Here is a 17,343-nt window from a genome sequence, read left to right as displayed (position 1 = left end):
GAGAACATTTAATTAGATTCAAAATTGAATTTCGCTTTTGTTAGCTTTCCATACAAATTAAATTATTTAGATTTTTACTGTTATTTTTTCGCTAAACTAATGAGCATATTTTATATATTGTTTTGTTTTTATATATTTAGATATTTTGTATGCTAGGATCTTGAACGTAACAAATTGTAATTGAGTTGGATGATCTCATGCACCTATTCCCATTCAATTTAGGAGATACTATTGGATTAATTTATTCTTTTATTTTTGTGTTGTATTTAGTAGAATTTCACAAACAATGATTGTGAATTAGTATTGTATATGTAGTACCCAATAGTAATTTTCAAAATTATATACATAATAGTAGTGTAATGAGAAACTTGACTTGCCAATATCATAAAAATTGCAAGAAAAAACTATTTTAGTACATTCAAATGTCCAGGTCGAATTAATATTCTATATGTTTTATAACCCAAGCTAACATTAATAGTACTACTACAATTCATCATTCTTGTACATAAGCACGAGTTACATACTAGTATATAATAAAAGCCAAAGCTAAAAGAAAATCAAATTAAAATCCAAATTGAATTTCAATTAGAGTCCAATTGTGTGCCATATATCCCATCTAATTTTTATTTTTTGTGTCAAGTGAATTATTGATTGTAAAATTCGAAGTGTCCAAATCTAATTAGATTCTAAATAGGATTTCAATTAGAATCGAATTCATGCACCATGTGCCCATCTAATTTTTAAATTTTTGTGGCAAGTTATTTATTTATTTTTGATGAATGACAAGTGACTTATTGGGTGCAAAAATAAACGAGTATATATATATATATATATAAAATATGAGAAATCATTACATATTTTAGAAATCTATGAACCATGGTTTAAAAAAGGTATAAACTAATACAATGTATAATTTCAATTTCTTCTAAAAAAAGGTATCATTTGATCTGTGTACGTAATTAGATTCTTAAAATAAAAATTATATATAAAAAATAGAGACAGAGGTTTTTTTTTTTTGGCTATAAAATAGGACCACTAAACCCATCATTTTCACTTTTTTTTTCTTTCGATTCCTTTTTTCTAAATTCTAATCTCACTTTTTAAAAAAAAAAAAAAATTTGGTTTTTGTTTTTATTTTTTTCAAATCTCTTCTTCTTTATTTTTGAATTATTAAAAAAATGTGATTTTTAATGAACTCCCTTTTATTCTTTTTAATGATTTATTTATGTTAGTGTTTGAATTGTTTTCTCTTTACATCTGTTTATACTGGAATTTTCTTTTTCATTTTAATGAATATATTTTCTATGTCTAAAATAAAAATTATTATGCATATAGTTTAATTGAATAGAAGAAAGAAATATCTTAAATTAAAATGAATAAAAAATTATGTCAGTAAACTTAAAAAGAAGAATGCGCAAAAAGCTTGGGATATGGATAGTTTTTATATTAGTTATCTGTCCCCACTTCAGATCCAGAAAATCAAACCCGACCCGGCCTGGCTCGTCTGCTTTCAGTCACAAACACATTCCCGCTTGCTCAGTTGTATTTGAATTTTTTGATCCAAATTCCAAATTCTCAAAGATCCAACATAGAAAGAATCTCTCTCTCTGGCTATGGCTCCTCACTTCGTTTTCCCACAGAGCCTCAGAGAACTAGAAGAAGACCACGAAGATAACCGCCTTTACGCTCAGAACTCCATCGATGTCGCTTCGCTTCGTTCTTCTGAACTTGAAGAGTTCGTCAAAGGTCTCTCTCTCATTTCCTTAACAATTCCGTTTGGTTGCTGAGAAAATGAAAACGAAACTCAAAACTCATTTTCTACTCCAATCTTGATTAGTTTTGTACATTTATTTGGATAATTTTAACTTAAATTTTCCTCTTCTTCTACTTTTAAGTGAAATTTATAAATTTTGTTTTTGACCTCAATAATTTCAGCAATCAAATAGTGCTTGAGTTTGTTTTTTGTTTTTTTTATTTTATTTTTTTCTATATGAAACCCTAAAAAAAGGGTAAAGTTATATTTGTTTCCTAGGAATATGTTGAAATGAAAAGAAATTTGAAATTGAAGTGAGAAAAAGCGAAAAATCAACTTAAAAGGGAGTGGTTTACTCTGCATTTGGCTACAGTTTGCTGAATTTTATGTCTTTCAGGAACTAAGAAGCGTAAGTGTAAGACGTCAAATTGGTTTTACTTTGTTTTTGTTTCTGTTTTAAAACTCAATCTCTCTCGGGAACCAAACAAATATCTTAGTGTAGTTTCTCATTTCCGAGAAAATGTACGAAAAGAAAAGGGATCTATTTTTGAAACTTGAAAGTTTAGACTATTTATTTATTGATTATTGTTTTGGTGTTTAGAGATAATTACAAGTATCACATATTGCGATATTTTGATACGAAAGAAGTAATAGAAAGAGATTAATTCAACTAATATGTTTACATGTAGTGGGTTATTGTACTTGCAAGAACAAGGTAGTTCATGTTTCAATTTTGCACAACCAAATTTCTTCCCTTCATGATAGAAATCTCACTGATTTTTTTTTTTTTTTTTTTTTTTAGTTTCAATTTTGCACAACCAAATTTCTTCCCTTCATGATAGAAATCTCACTGATTTTTTTTTTTTTTTTTTTTTTTGTCCTTATCTATTTGAATAGGTGTTTCTTTTGATCTTTCCGACAAGGAGCTCTTTTGCATTGAAGATCAAGATATCTTTGATCGTGTTTATTCTTTGATTCGTGGCTATGCTAGTCTCCCTTCATCTTGTAAATTGAATCTCGTAGAGAGTCTTCGATCCAATCTCAGTGTTCTTCTTCCAAATGTTGATTCGCTTACTCGAACTCAGGATGATGACACTCTGGTGCACGATAGGGTTGCTTCACATCGTAATGCTTTTAAAATCTACACATTTTTCCTCATCAATGTTGTTCTTGCTGAGGAGTCCAATGCTGGTTCCAGCAACAATCCAAAGGTACTCTTTCTCTCTCTACTATTTGCATGTTCTCATGTATGTGGCAATCTTGGGTGCGATATTGCAACTTTTGCTGGCAATTTGGTGAAGTCTTTTGGCCATGGATTTAGGTAATAGCAACTACAAGGAAGAAACTTATCAAAAACTCATGGAATTGGGAGCCTCAGAGGGGTAGGATACTCAATTTGATTGCTAATTCACTAGAGATCAACCTTGTGTTGCTCTTTGGTTCAACGGACCCAGATGAAAACTATCTGTCTTTCATTGCGAAGTAAGTTGGATAACTGACAATTATATTTTAGGTATAGTTTTACTGTTTTGTGAATGGACTTTAAGTTGAAATTTTATGATTTGTGTTTTTGTAGACATACATTCTCTATGTTTGAGAATCCAATTCTTTTAAAAGACTCCGACACAAAAGATGCTCTATGCCGTATAATTGGGTCATGCGCTACAAAATACCACTACCTGGCACAATCGTGTGCTTCTATCATGCACCTAATTCACAAATATGATTTTGTTGTTATCCCCATGGCTGAAGCAGTTGCTGGTGCTAAGAAGAAGTATGCTGATGGAAGCCTGGCCAGTGCCCTTGTCAGAGAGATTGGTAGGACTAACCCAAAAGACTATGTGAAGGACACTGCTGGGGCTGAAAATATTGGGCGTTTTCTGGTAGAGATTGCTGACCGGTTGCCAAAGCTGATTTCAACCAACATTGGAGTCCTGGTCCCACACTTTGGTGGGGAATCTTATAAGATAAGGAATGCTCTTGTTGGGGTTCTTGGAAAGTTAGTTGCAAAGGCGTTTAAGGATGATGAGGGTGAAGTGAGTTCTAAATCTGTTCGTCTCCGAACCAAGCAAGCCATGTTGGAAATTTTGCTTGAACGGTGTCGAGATGTTTCAGCTTATACTAGGAGCCGCGTTCTTCAGGTTTGGGCTGAACTATGTGAAGAGCATTCTGTTTCAATTGGTTTGTGGAATGAGGTTGCAGAAGTTGCTGCTGGAAGGTTGGAGGATAAGTCTGCAATTGTCAGGAAATCTGCACTGAATTTGCTTATAATGATGTTGCAGCACAATCCGTTTGGCCCACAACTTCGAATAGCTTCATTTGAAGCAACCTTAGAGCAGTATAAGAAGAAGCTAAATGAGCTTGAACCAGACGTGCCTGCAGAAAGTGTTGTGGATGATCTACCTTCTGATAATGATACTTGCAATGAAAATGGTGAAGTTCATAAAATAGATGCTCAAGTTCTGGCTGAAGAGCAGCAGGAAAGTTCAACTGATAGTTGTTTGACTCAGATGGAAGAAGAGATTATTCAGAAGGATAATTCTGTGCCAGATGTTGGGAATTTGGAGCAGACCAGGGCCTTGGTTGCCTCACTTGAGGCTGGCTTAAGGTTTTCTAAGTGTGTCTCTGCCACTATGCCTACACTTGTTCAATTAATGGCTTCATCTTCTGCCTCTGATGTTGAGAACACAATTCTCTTGTTGATGAGGTGCAAACAGTTCCAGATTGATGGTTCAGAAGCCTGCCTCCGCAAGATGTTGCCACTGGTAGGCTTTCATTTTTGGTCATGCCATGGAAACAGTCCTAACAGTTTCTTTGGAAGTCAAGATGTTTATACTCCCCCCCACCCCTCTTTCCCATATGTATTTGCTAACATTTACCCAATAGATTTAGTTCTTGATCCATATTTGGAATTAATAGCAATTTATTTGCTCTCTTTTGTAGGTATTTTCTCAGGATAAATCCATCTATGAGGCTGTGGAGAATGCCTTTGTTACAATTTATATAAGGAAAAACCCAGTAGAAACTGCAAAAAATCTTTTGAGTCTTGCCATAGATTCAAATATAGGAGATCTAGCAGCTCTGGAGTTTATTGTTGCGGCCTTGGTGTCCAAAGGTGATATATCTACTGGCATGGTATGTGGAGTATGTGTTTCTGAATAATATCTTGTATCAAATAGTTCCAATCTTTTATTCTAACATGTCTAGTACATTCCTTGATTTTGACACACAAAAATGCATAAAATGATGACTGTTTCAGCCTTTAAAATCTACTATTTAAATAGGTATAAAATAAATTATAAATTAGCTTCGAAGATGATATATAATTTCTAGCCTTCAATTATAGGGGCTAACACATGAACACACAAATTTTAAAAATAAATAATAGCTTAAACAGCTTAAGCTGTAGGTGAGCCCATTATGGACAAACTGTAGATCGTGCAATTCTGCTCAGGTTTTGTGCCAAGTTAAGAACTTTTATGCCCAGCCTTATAATCTGAACATTAGGTTTTTCTAATACCTTTCTTGAGCTTTTCACTACACAATCTGAAGCCACTTGACTAAAAGTTGGGTAAATATTCAAACACAAAATTATCCATTTGTTCCAATAGTTTTAATCTTCTTTTTTATTATATTTTGACAAACTTGGTTATAGCTAAGAATATATTTGGATTTTTATTGTTTGAGTAGACACTTTTGTTCTGCTTGAACTTCTTCAACGAGAATATCTGTCGTAGACTGGATAAATATGTTTGAAATGAGAAGCAAATAGAAGGTATTTATGATAATTGAGTTTGATGATGATCACTGAGAGAGGGTTTCAGATCTAATTTGGAAATTTACTCAGAAAGCTAGTTTCTAACTTTCTATCATGGATCATGGTCTGTCCTGCTTTATGAATGCTTGATCAGTTTTTAGCATTGTTGAGAATTTGCTCTGTTGAAACTATGTTTCTACCATTACTTGAAGAAGTGGTTCCTCAATAAAGTAACTGTTTCTGCAGATATCAGCATTATGGGATTTCTTTTGCTTTAGTGTTAGCGGAACCACTGCAGAGCAAAGTCGTGGTGCTTTATCTGTCCTTTGCATGGCGGCAAAATCTTCCCCTGTTATTCTTGGTTCTCACTTACAAGACATTATTGATATCGGGTTTGGTCGTTGGGCTAAAGTGGATCCTTTGCTTGCTAGAGCAGCATGCTTTGCTCTTCAAAGATTATCTGATGATGACAAGAAAAAGTTGCTATCAGTTAATGGCAGTCGTGTATTTGGTATGCTGGAAAGCTTAATTGCAGGATCTTGGCTTCCAGAGAATATATGGTATGCTGCTGCTGATAAAGCAATAGCTGCCATATATACAATTCATCCCACTCCAGAAACACTAGCTGCCGATATAGTGAAGAAATCCCTTAGTTCTGTGTTTGATTGTAGCGGAGGAGATGAGTTGCACAATGACATTGACAGTGGCAGTGCCAGCATACTTACCACAGTGCAAGTTGCGAAATTGAGTAGATATTTATTTATTGCAAGTCATGTTGCCATGAATCAATTATTATATGTCGAATCTTGTGCTCGAAAGATCCAGAAACAAAGAGCTGCAAAAGAAAAGGCGGATATTGATCGTCACAACTTACAAAGTAATGGCACAACACCGGCTGATACACTTAAGGTAAGATCAGATTCTGTACTTATTTATCAATGAAAAGTAATAGGGTATCAATATTGGTTGTTTGATATTTGATTTTTTCATTTTTCTTCATTATTAATTTTTTGGTTTGATATAGAAGATTTCTTCCTTTGATAATTTTTTGCAGGACAATAATATCAATGCCGAGCTAGGTCTTGCTGCATCTGCAGATGCAATGCTTGATACATTAACTGACAAAGCAGAAAAAGAGATTATTTCTGGTAATTCCAGCGAAAAGAACTTGATTGGACATTGTGCACCTTTCCTGTCAAAGCTTTGCAGAAATTTTAGTCTGATGCAAAAGGTGATTGCCTTAGTTTTCTCATCCTCCATTTCAGTGGTTCCATGATTCTTTAACCATATCAAAGTATGATCTTCCCATTACATTTAAATTTGAAATCAGGCTTTGTAGTTCATTCAGTTAAATTTAGATGTCATTAACGTGATTAAAAAAATAAAAAATATGAAGCTTCCATTTAACAAAAAAAATTGGACTGATGTCACATCTAAGGCTACAAATTTACAATATAACACATGATATGATTGTTTCAAATATAATTTGATAAAATTTCTTCATACAAGCGTTCATTTAGCTCATTACTGTTTGAGTAATCATTCTTATCTTGCCCAATACTTCTGCTTTCTTTTCAGTATCCGGACCTACAAGCATCTGGAATGCTTGCTTTATGTCGATTTATGATCATTGATGCAAAATTTTGGTGAGATCTCGTGCTCCCTCTCTCTCTCTCTCTCTCTCTCTCTCTCTCTCTCTCTCTCTCATTAAGAAATGAAACATGATGCTTGAGCTTTTGAGTGCTTGAATTTTCAGTGATGCGAACCTACAGCTTCTCTTCACTGTTGTGGAGAATGCATCCTCAGAAACTGTTCGTTCCAATTGCACTATTGCTCTTGGAGATTTGGCAGTTCGGTTTCCTAACCTGTTAGAACCATGGACTGAGAACATGTATGCTCGGTTACAGGATGCTTCAGTTTCTGTTAGGAAGAATGCTGTTCTGGTGCTTTCGCATCTCATATTGAATGACATGATGAAGGTCTGAGAGACTGGCTTATTTCTACTTGTTCTTTAGCTTTTGTTATATTGATCTAGAGGCTGATGTGGTCATTTGCTTGATCAGGTAAAAGGTTATATAAATGAAATGGCTATACAGTTAGAAGATGAAGAAGAGCGCATTTCAAGTCTAGCCAAACTTTTTTTCCATGAGTTATCTAAGAAGGGTAAGTTTTGAGACATCCAGTAAAATGTGCTGATTGTTGTCCTGTGTCATTTTTTTTCCTGGTCAAATGAACAATGTTTTTTTCCTATTATGTCAACAGGAAGCAATCCAATATATAATTTGCTTCCTGATATACTTGGCAAATTGTCTATCCGGAATCTGAAGAGAGAGTCTTTCTGCAACATCATGCAGTTCCTAATTGCTTCCATCAAGAAGGTATTAGATTGTTTAACTAGGTTGAATTGCGAAGCATTTTTCATAATGATGACTAGATGCTATCTTTTGAAATTTCTCCAGGACAAACAAATGGAAGCTCTTGTTGAAAAGCTCTGCAATAGATTTAATGGAGTTACAGGTTTGCATTCATTCAGTTCTTGTACTTTATTCTTATTGAACCATTTGCAAGGGTGATGCCACTCTTGTCAGAGTTCAGATATGACACTGTTGTACCAAGCAAGAGCTAAATCATGTCTCTCTTCATTTCTTTTAAACATTAATATATTTTTGAAGAAAATATGATTCAGGAAATAGCAGTTTTTCAGATTGAAAACATAACTTATTTTACTTTTTGGTAGAGCAATTTCACCAACCTGACAAGTTCTGGTTCATGTTTGCTATTGCATTGATTTACTGATTTGATATCTAGTTTATTCTGTGCCTTTTTTTTTTCCTTCTTAATCATGTGTCGTTTTGTATAGCAGATGCTTTCAACATGAGTATAGAATGTTATTGGTCTGTCATTGATAACCTTGCTATTGGTCAGTTGATGATAACCCTGCTATTTCTAGTCTCTTAGTAATTTGAGCCATTTGAAAGCTGTAACTACACTTTAAGCATGAGCTTTAATATACTCTTACCAATTTCATACATTTCTGAGTCTTATATCCACATGATAAGACCTTGCTCATATTTTTAAGACCAGTAGGCTATCATTTCACTTCTAGTTTTGTTTAATTTTTTTTTTAATAGCAAGTATGGGATGTGGGAGGCTGCTTCTCATTTTCACCTTATAATTTTTTTTTTTAGAGAATACCTTAAGTTATTATTTTCTAAATTTTTAAAGGGCCACATATCCTTTGCTGATACTCCTGAGACTGAAATGGGTCCCAAATGCCATTAGACCAAAAGAAGTCAATTTGGTTTTTTAGCTGTCTGCTGTTTTCTGTTTTCATAAATGATCAAAATATAACTTACAATGGGGGACTATTCTTTTGGTGCAGATATCACACAATGGGAATATATTTCTTACTGCCTCTCTCAGCTGGCATTTACTGAGAAAGGAATGAAAAAACTCATGGAGTCATTCAAGACATATGAACATGCCTTATCAGAGGAATCTGTGATGGACCATTTCAAGAATATAATAAACAAGGCATTAATTTATCTTATTTTCATGTATCACCTCATTCAAAATGTTCAAGATATGTTTTCTATTTACACTAACTCCTTGTTTTGGGGGTTTTGGGGGAACAGAGCAAGAAGTTTGCAAAACCAGAACTGAAATCATGCATTGAGGAGTTTGAGGATAAACTTAATAAATTTCATGTGGAAAAGAAGGAGCAAGAAGTGACTGCAAGAAATGCCCAAATTCATCAGCAGAGATTTGGTAGCACGGAAGGTTTACCAGTATCTGGGAACAATGGAGAAGATAGTGCAGAATCTGATACTGAAGGTTACTTCAATTGGCTTTAGCTATGGTTTAATGTTAATTTCTTATACTTTTTTTTTCTTCATGATGCCGATGGTACTCTAGTTTAGAAGCTTTAAACAACATTGCTGGAAAAATTGATCATTGCCTTTTATTAGTCTGTTAATGATAAAGATATGGTTTTTATTCCTGAAAACATATAAGAGTAAATCATACTGTGTGATGATGTGCAGCAATGAGGTTTCTTTTGATGCATTATATAGTTGAGTAAGGACTGTATTAACTAAATGCTTAAGGACTTTATAGTATTAGTTGGACATTTTATCATAAGTTTTCCCACAACATGCAATATTGCTATAAATAATTTTAATCCTTTCTCATCAGTGTAAATCAAATGCATCTTTTGATGGTCTAAATATATTCTTTCAAGCATCACAGCCACTCACTTCTTTGAGTTCTTTATGCAAGCAGCGAAATATAACATCTTTTTTTTCTCCCTTTCTTTTCCAGTTCCGTTTAATGAGGTTTTCTTTTAGGATTAGGCTTCTGCCATTTCTTAGAGTAAGTAATTCAAATATATTTTGCTAAGAATTTAAAAACTACATGACCTAATTGTACTTGAAAGATCTCTTTAAGTCTCTTGCAATTGATTGTTTTCTTTGAATAATTTTGTTGCTTGATTGTTTAATTAAATGTTGTGTTGGTTATTGAACTTCAATGTCAGCTGGTTCTGACTCTGTCAATCACCAAAAGTTAAACTTAGAATTAGTTTATGCCCTATCCTACTTTATGTATATTATGCAAAATTAAGAAGGAAAAAATTTTATATATGTCAATTTATTTTCCATGTTCTATGACATTGAAGTAGTACTACCATTTACAGGGGCCACTAAATCCAAAGCTAAGAAAAGCAGCATGAAAGATCAAAAGGGCAATGTTTCTGCATCCACCAAAAGAAGTATTAGGTCAAAGCGAAGGTAGAATCTGTAGTTCTCTCTCTCTCTCTCTCTCTCTCTCTCTCTCATGAACGTAATATATCAAGAAAACTATCATGAAAAATGTATATAGTTTGTTCATAGTTAGAACTTCTGCCTTTCTATCAAGGCGATTGTTAAATGTTTAAATTTGTTATGACTTATTACACCTTTACATCAAGAGGGTTTTCAACATGATGAATAAGGGTTCTTTAGGCAAGTAATGAATAGTGATGCAAGCAAACTTGTGCGCAGTTGAGTGGATGGATTGCCATCATTACAAATGATTAATGCAAGAGGGTTATTTAGAGTTGGGATAAATTTACCAATAAAACAATTTTTGCATATGCAATTTGGTTATCATTTTGGACTTTTTGTATTTCTATAGCAAACACCATTCAAAATTATGATATAAATGCTGCAAATCGCTTTTGAAAATGCCAAGTAAATTACTGATTAAGTCATGCTTTATTTTGTGATTTTAGCATATTGCATAGATTAGAAAATGCATTGTGAAACAGCTTTTCAAGAAGGCCACATTTATAACAAAAATTTGCATTCTTTTTAACACCATTTAAAAGGGCACATGATAAATTTAATAGCATCAACTTCATACTCAAACTAGTTTCAAAAATGGGGATAATGAACTTGAGACAAACAAAATGTTTCAAATGATGTTTGTGGTATGGTATTTTACCGTTTTTACACATGCATTACATATAAGGCAAATGATATTTTGGTAATACTTACCCCAAATAAAGGGCATGACCTGGACAGGAGATGTGAGGGCAGTGAAGTCAGCATACGGTTTGGGAAGGGGGTTAGAAAGAGTCAGTCAGGGGGCTTTAAAATCTTTACTGAAATAATTTTCCAGCAAGAAGTGATATTCTTGAACAATGCATCAAAGAATCAATAATATAGATTTCACATTTTTTATCATCACTGAAGCTCACCCATCTTTTATTTATGTTGAACGCAACAAATTATTTAACAGATTTTTATGAATATGCAGGTAGAAGAAAGGGTGTGAAATTATTCTGATCAATCCAATGTTTTTTTTTTTTTTTGGTGGTGAATGGAAGCGAGAAGTTGTTGTTTTGTAGAAGGTGTTTGTATTGTAATGATTTGATGTAATACTGTTGCTTGAGTTAGGTAAAAGAGTACCAAAAGGGGCAGGGTGGGGGGTTGGGTGGAACATATTACATGTCTATCTGACCAGTAGAAAAGAAAGATGTTTGTAAGTGAGTCATGTATATATCTTGCTCTGCTTAATGAAGACACAAACATTAGTAGCTCTTACGTTTCTGCTTATTATCTCAAATCTGGTCCTTTGCATTTGCTTGCTATCTCATACCCGTTGCTGCTTATTATTTCTAGATTTCTGCATTTGCTTACCTTTCTTCTTATTATGATTTATGACTGCTCTATTAAATAAGCATGTTTCACTGGACACAGCAGAATTAGGAACTGGTATATAGGTGTAGTATTGCATGCATTCTGATTTTGAAGTTAATTATTTAAGATCTTTTAAGTTCACTATAGTAAATTTGAGTCGCCAATTGACAATGGGTATAATTAAGTTGCACGTGTCTGGCACATACGTTAATACAAGAGCAAGAATGAACCAAATGACACCCAGTGGTTTGCAAAGGAGAGAAACTTCATGCAACCAGCAATTAGAAACCATTTTTCAGTGATTCAGAAGCACTTTTGCTGGTCTTGAAATGGCTCAATTTTGGTAAAAAGATGTTGAGATGCGTTGCCAACATTTCACTCCTTGTAGCAAGAGTTCCCAGAATCTTTTGGCAAATTGGCAAGGACCTTTACTCTTTGGTTGTAGTCTTCTGTTTATTTGCTAATTTGCTAAAAGTTAGTTAAAGTATAGTTTACTTAACGCATTCACAAACCCCAAATTGCTATTTACATTCCCAAAACATTAAAAAAAAAAAAAAAAAAAAACCACTTTAACCGGGTGTGTATATCTAAATTTTTTTACATCCATGTTACAGTCTGTAGTAAGTTGTAAAGATTTTTTTTTTTTTTTTTTTTAATTTTTTTTTTGAAAAGATTGTGGGTGGCTGAGAGAGAGAAGGGAAGAGAGACGGAAGTTAGAGAGAAGAGAGGACATTTTTTAGATGGTAAAATAACAACATTTATACCAACCCGGATGTGAATGCTAAGGTTTTAAAATGTTGTACATGAGCAGATAAATTAAAAAGCTAAAAGAAAAAGCTTATGCCAAATAAGTAAGCCAATTGAAATTAGAATTCTCTATTCTAGAGGTCTACTCTAAAGGCAAATCAATTTAAAATTAAATGATCTCAACGCTTCTGTTCTTGATTTTCTTTTCTTCTTGTTTTCCATTTAATATTATATGTTAAACACTCCCATACTACTGTTGGCACACTTGAGCCCAGAGAGCTACATTCTTCCTCAAAAAATTTCAAGTTCACATCAATCCCTCACCCAAAGGTTTCAACTGCGCCAATTGCAAATAAAGAAATTTCTCATACATACAGAAAAGTTATCAACATTATGTAAAAACTGGAAGCCTAGGAGTGCTCTCTTCTTGACCTTATATTTCATCCACCTCAAAGGGATCTTGTTCAGGATAGTCACCAACCTGGAACATGATAAGATTTGTATCAGCATCTAAATTCATCAAGAGATCAAGTTGAAATTAGTAAAAAGGCTAATGAATTGGGAAGCTATGCTCTCAGTTGTATAGTATTGAAATGCAATTGCATAATGCATCAAATATTAAAATAAAGGTTGAAATATAACGTTCAACCCTGAAAGTTCAATTTTTATCTCAAATTTAAAAACTATTTTCATCCACCAACCTGATATGATCGGTTTCTAAATATAAAAACCAATCACTGACTAGCAGATAGAAACCAGCATAACCAACATCAAAGAAATGTCAGTTTCATCAGCGGGCTTTGTGGCAAAGGCAGTGGTGATTGACAATGAAATCAACACTGACAGATTGGTACTTGAACTCAGTTTTCAAGTGAAAAAGATGCAGACAAATCTATAACTTGAAAGACAGGATCAGAAGAAGCTGATAATAATGAAGATTGGAGGAAGAATAAGAGGAGGGAGCATATTGGTTGGTTCGGGCCATATCAGTTGGTTTGGGGGAATATCAGTTTCAAACCAAGACTCTCAGTTTTCTTAACACCGGCAGCAACCATTTGCAGGGAGTAGAGAATTCCAATCATAATTGACAATGGGATCTGTTTTCCTTAAACCCCTAACTGGAAGAGATTTCTTGTCAATTATTTAAATCAAAGTTTAGAACAAATTAATAAATGGCTTTCTTAGATATTTGCAGACAAGCATTAGACGCTTCAATGCTCTCATACAAGGGAAAGGTGAATCAATCCTTTTCTTATCTTATCCCATAAAGAAATGGTTTGTGGTGAAAATAATACACACACACACACATATATAAGTGGATAGCAATGTAGTAAACTTAGCAGGGCTCAAGAACAAGTCCTGAAGCCACTCTTTTTGCTCATGAAAGTGGCTTAAGTGGTGAAGTCGCATGACTGCAGCCCTTGAATTTATGGTTTACATTCATTAAGGTAAACTAATTATGCATATACTCCATGTGATCCGTGGATGGCAAGACAGTAAGATGCCTCTGCATTTTAATAGGACAATGAACAGCATGCATGTGAAAGTTCCTATATAAAGTGTCACTAGAACATAGTTGCACACGAACCTTTACTTTGTCTGGCCTTACAATTGCACCATGATGAGGAGGGCAATCAAAGTAACGTACTCCTTTCACCCTGAAACATGACCAAGAAAAATTCTAACCCATGGATACCGAGAACAAAGCATGTCAATCAATTAAGAGAGGAAAATAGTTAAATTTAACAATCTTTATGCAAGCAACCCGCAGGAGGCATTCACTGAGCATAAGAAGCAGAGTCCTAATTAAAGTTCAAACTTGATATGGTTGAAAATAAGTAACTCATGATACAAGAAAGAATGAAGCCTTGATCTTTGCCTTTTGGTGGTATTTTGATTAAACTGTGTTTTTTGTTTATGTTATGATTGAATTATTGCATAGTTAAGCCAGTAAGACCCTAAAACCCTAAACCCTAAGTTTAAAACCCCAAAGCCCACAGCTTTACACATAGGAGACAAGTGAGGCCCGGCTACCTCAAATTAGTCAGAAATATTGTTCCTGGTTAATTTTTATTTCTGTTTTGGTTAGTTATGGGTGGATTTCGCAGTTTCTTTATTGAATCGAAGTTGTTTCAATTGGTGGTGGAGGAAGGTGGGAACTTTTTCTCCCTTAAGATTTTTGAACGTGGGAAGTATTTCATGCAATCAGTTTTTATGGGTAGGAATGCAGCACGTTGGTTAATGCAAAGCTTGGAAAACACAGTGATTGGGGTTAACCCCAAACTCTTCTTCACACTCAGGGAAGGAGACACCGCATACACAGTGCAACGGGGTGCTAACTCGTTTGGACAATATTTGTTAGTAACAGAGTTAAAAGTTGGCGGGATGAGAAGATCGATCATTATTCCTGCAGGCAAGGCACAACAAGGTTGGAGGGCATTTGGAATTGAATTAAGGAGAATGTTGGATCCTTCTCATTATGCGTTGGGTGGTCCAAAAGCTTTACCGTACAAGTCCAAGTTGGGTTCAGAGATTCTCCCTTCTCGGTCTTTTGTTGAAACGGTAAAAGAATTATTGATAATTTGCGTTGCAGTATTGTTTACCTCACCAATCAGTATGTTTTGTGAGTTTGTATTTTATGGGTGGTAGATATTATGTCAAAGATGATAACTAAATTTTTGCCTACAGTAGAGTTGGATCTTCAAATTTTATTTTTTTCCCTTAAAAAAGGTAAAACTACGTGATTTTTGAGATGGTGTTTTGTTGGTAGAAAGCAGGCAAAGCCGTATAAGATGCCAAATTACAGAATCATAATGTAAGTATAGTTACGAAGGAAGAATATTCCGTGGTTACACTAGAGGCTATGGTCCTTCGGGTGGTTGACCGTGATTTTGAACAGGAAGGATTTAGTGGTTGTGGAGGGGTCATTTGTGATGCCTTTGTCTCAGCAGTCTTAGACTCTTAGGAGTGTTTGGCCTTCATTTGAATATCTTCTATAACTTATGGGAGATCTAAAGGGCTTGAAAGGAAATTAAGGCTTCAACGTGTATAGGGTAGGCTTGTGATTATGATGAAATTAAATTTCATGTTTAGGAAGGGATGAGGTAGGAAATCTGCAGGTATGGATTTTGGTGGTATGGTACTGAACATGTACAGAACCCCGTTAGATTTGTTGTATTAACATCTTATAAAATACCATGGATGCTCTCTTTTTTAAAGATATTATTGTTGGTGGTCATTAAATGGGTATGCGGGTTAGTTATGGGTGGATTTCGCAGTTTCTTTATTGAATCGAAGTTGTTTCAATTGGTGGTGGAGGAAGGTGGGAACTTTTTTTCCCTTAAGATTTTTGAACGTGGGAAGTATTTCATGCAATCAGTTTTTATGGGTAGGAATGCAGCACGTTGGTTAATGCAAAGCTTGGAAAACACAGTGATTGGGGTTAACCCCAAACTCTTCTTCACGCTCAGGGAAGGAGACACCGCATACACAGTGCAACGGGGTGCTAACTCGTTTGGACAATATTTGTTAGTAACAGAGTTAAAAGTTGGCGGGATGAGAAGATCGATCATTATTCCTGCAGGCAAGGCACAACAAGGTTGGAGGGCATTTGGAATTGAATTAAGGAGAATGTTGGAACCTTCTCATTATGCGTTGGGTGGTCCAAAAGCTTTACCGTACAAGTCCAAGTTGGGTTCAGAGATTCTCCCTTCTCGGTCTTTTGTTGAAACGGTAAAAGCGTCTGTGCAAGTAAGGAAGCATGCGCATCAGCCCTCCATTAGAGAGACAGAGAAGGTTCGAGTAGTAGAGAACACAACGCCGACTCCGAGAGACGAAGCTGGGATTCAGGTGGTGGCTTTGAAAGGTCCGGCTGATAATGTTATACCGATTGCCGTGGGTGGAGTGGAGGAGAGCCACCACGGTATTAATGGAGATGCTAAGTTTAAGGAGAAAATCCCGGAACAAAATAAATTCAGATTGAATAATTTGAATTTGAAAGAAGTTGATTCTGGTAGGGAGCGTCAATTTAGGAGGTCTAGCTGGTCAAGGAAAGGGTTGATTGTGGAAGTTAATGAATTTGGTAAGAGGCGGGTGTCTTGGCAAAGATACAGGGGTAATAAGCAAGCTGTTAAGGGGGGTGCACGTGAGGACATTTCGGCCCAGGTTGTTAGTAAAGGATTGGTTAATGGGCCTGCTGAAGCCCATGCACCTTGGTTGGATAAAGTTAAGAATGCCTCAGGCCCACTGTTGTCTAACCCTTTTATTTTTGAGGCTGGGGCTTGCTCCAAGCATTCCCAAAATGAACCCAGCCTAGGTATTACGGGCTTGATTGTTGAGGATGGTAAAGTAGACTCAGACATCTCAGGCCAGAGCTTAATCTCGAATGGTGCGAGTGCTGCGGTGCTCCCTGCGAACTCGGAGTTTGATTCTCTACCACCAAAGAGGACGGCGATGGCTCCGATGGTCATCTTGGACTCGATGTCTTCCTTATCGGTGCCGGAAGTTCCTGGCGGGAGTGGGTCTAGCGTCCAGGTGAGTTTGAGCTGCCTTACCCAGTACACCACCTTGCCGATATTGGCAGTGGAAGTGGCCCAAGCTGCATGCGAGCTGGGTTCAGCTTCCGTAGCTTCGTTATATCCTTCGTTGGAGCCGGCGGAGTTGAAGGAGGTGTCTTCAGGGGACCCGTTAGAAAAACTGGTGGAGAAGTCATCCCCGGCAGTGATGAAGGATGAGAATAAGGAGTATTTGGGTCCGGAGGTAAGGGCGACGGTGCATGAGGCTTCTGATTGTAAGGTGGTTATTAATTCTTCTCCCAATATTAGGGAACTGGTCAGTGATTTAGACAAATCATGGGGTAATTCCAAAGAGTGGATGCTACAATTGCGGGATGGTCGACAAATAGTGAT

The 17,343-nt window shown here is 35.5% G+C and overlaps 1 protein-coding gene and 1 long non-coding RNA gene across 2 annotated transcripts; one reads left to right on the top strand and one right to left on the bottom strand.

Moving 5' to 3' along the window:
• The first annotated feature begins 1,458 nt into the window (after window positions 1-1,458).
• On the top strand, window positions 1,459-11,593 carry LOC112033529 (condensin-1 complex subunit CAP-D2). Its single transcript, XM_024066307.2, has 16 exons — window positions 1,459-1,746; window positions 2,651-2,964; window positions 3,075-3,235; window positions 3,330-4,518; window positions 4,697-4,888; window positions 5,757-6,419; window positions 6,565-6,741; window positions 7,089-7,156; window positions 7,267-7,489; window positions 7,574-7,673; window positions 7,773-7,888; window positions 7,970-8,027; window positions 8,893-9,044; window positions 9,146-9,344; window positions 10,204-10,297; window positions 11,307-11,593. The coding sequence occupies exons 1-16, from the start codon at window positions 1,614-1,616 to the stop codon at window positions 11,308-11,310; spliced, it is 3,843 nt and encodes a 1,280-aa protein (XP_023922075.1). The 5' UTR covers window positions 1,459-1,613; the 3' UTR covers window positions 11,311-11,593.
• Window positions 11,594-12,598: 1,005 nt separating this feature from the next.
• On the bottom strand, window positions 12,599-14,990 carry LOC136070205 (uncharacterized). Its single transcript, XR_010631499.1, has 2 exons — window positions 14,025-14,990; window positions 12,599-12,917 (listed from the first exon to the last, which is right to left on the bottom strand). It is a non-coding gene; the product is annotated as an uncharacterized LOC136070205 (long non-coding RNA).
• Window positions 14,991-17,343: the final 2,353 nt, after the last annotated feature.

Source organism: Quercus suber, unplaced genomic scaffold (assembly GCF_002906115.3).
Source record: "Quercus suber isolate HL8 unplaced genomic scaffold, Cork oak 2.0 scaffold_218, whole genome shotgun sequence".
NCBI classification, from domain to species: Eukaryota; Viridiplantae; Streptophyta; class Magnoliopsida; order Fagales; family Fagaceae; genus Quercus; species Quercus suber.
Note: the sequence above shows the minus strand (reverse complement) of the source record. Positions and strands in the feature narration are given on the sequence as shown.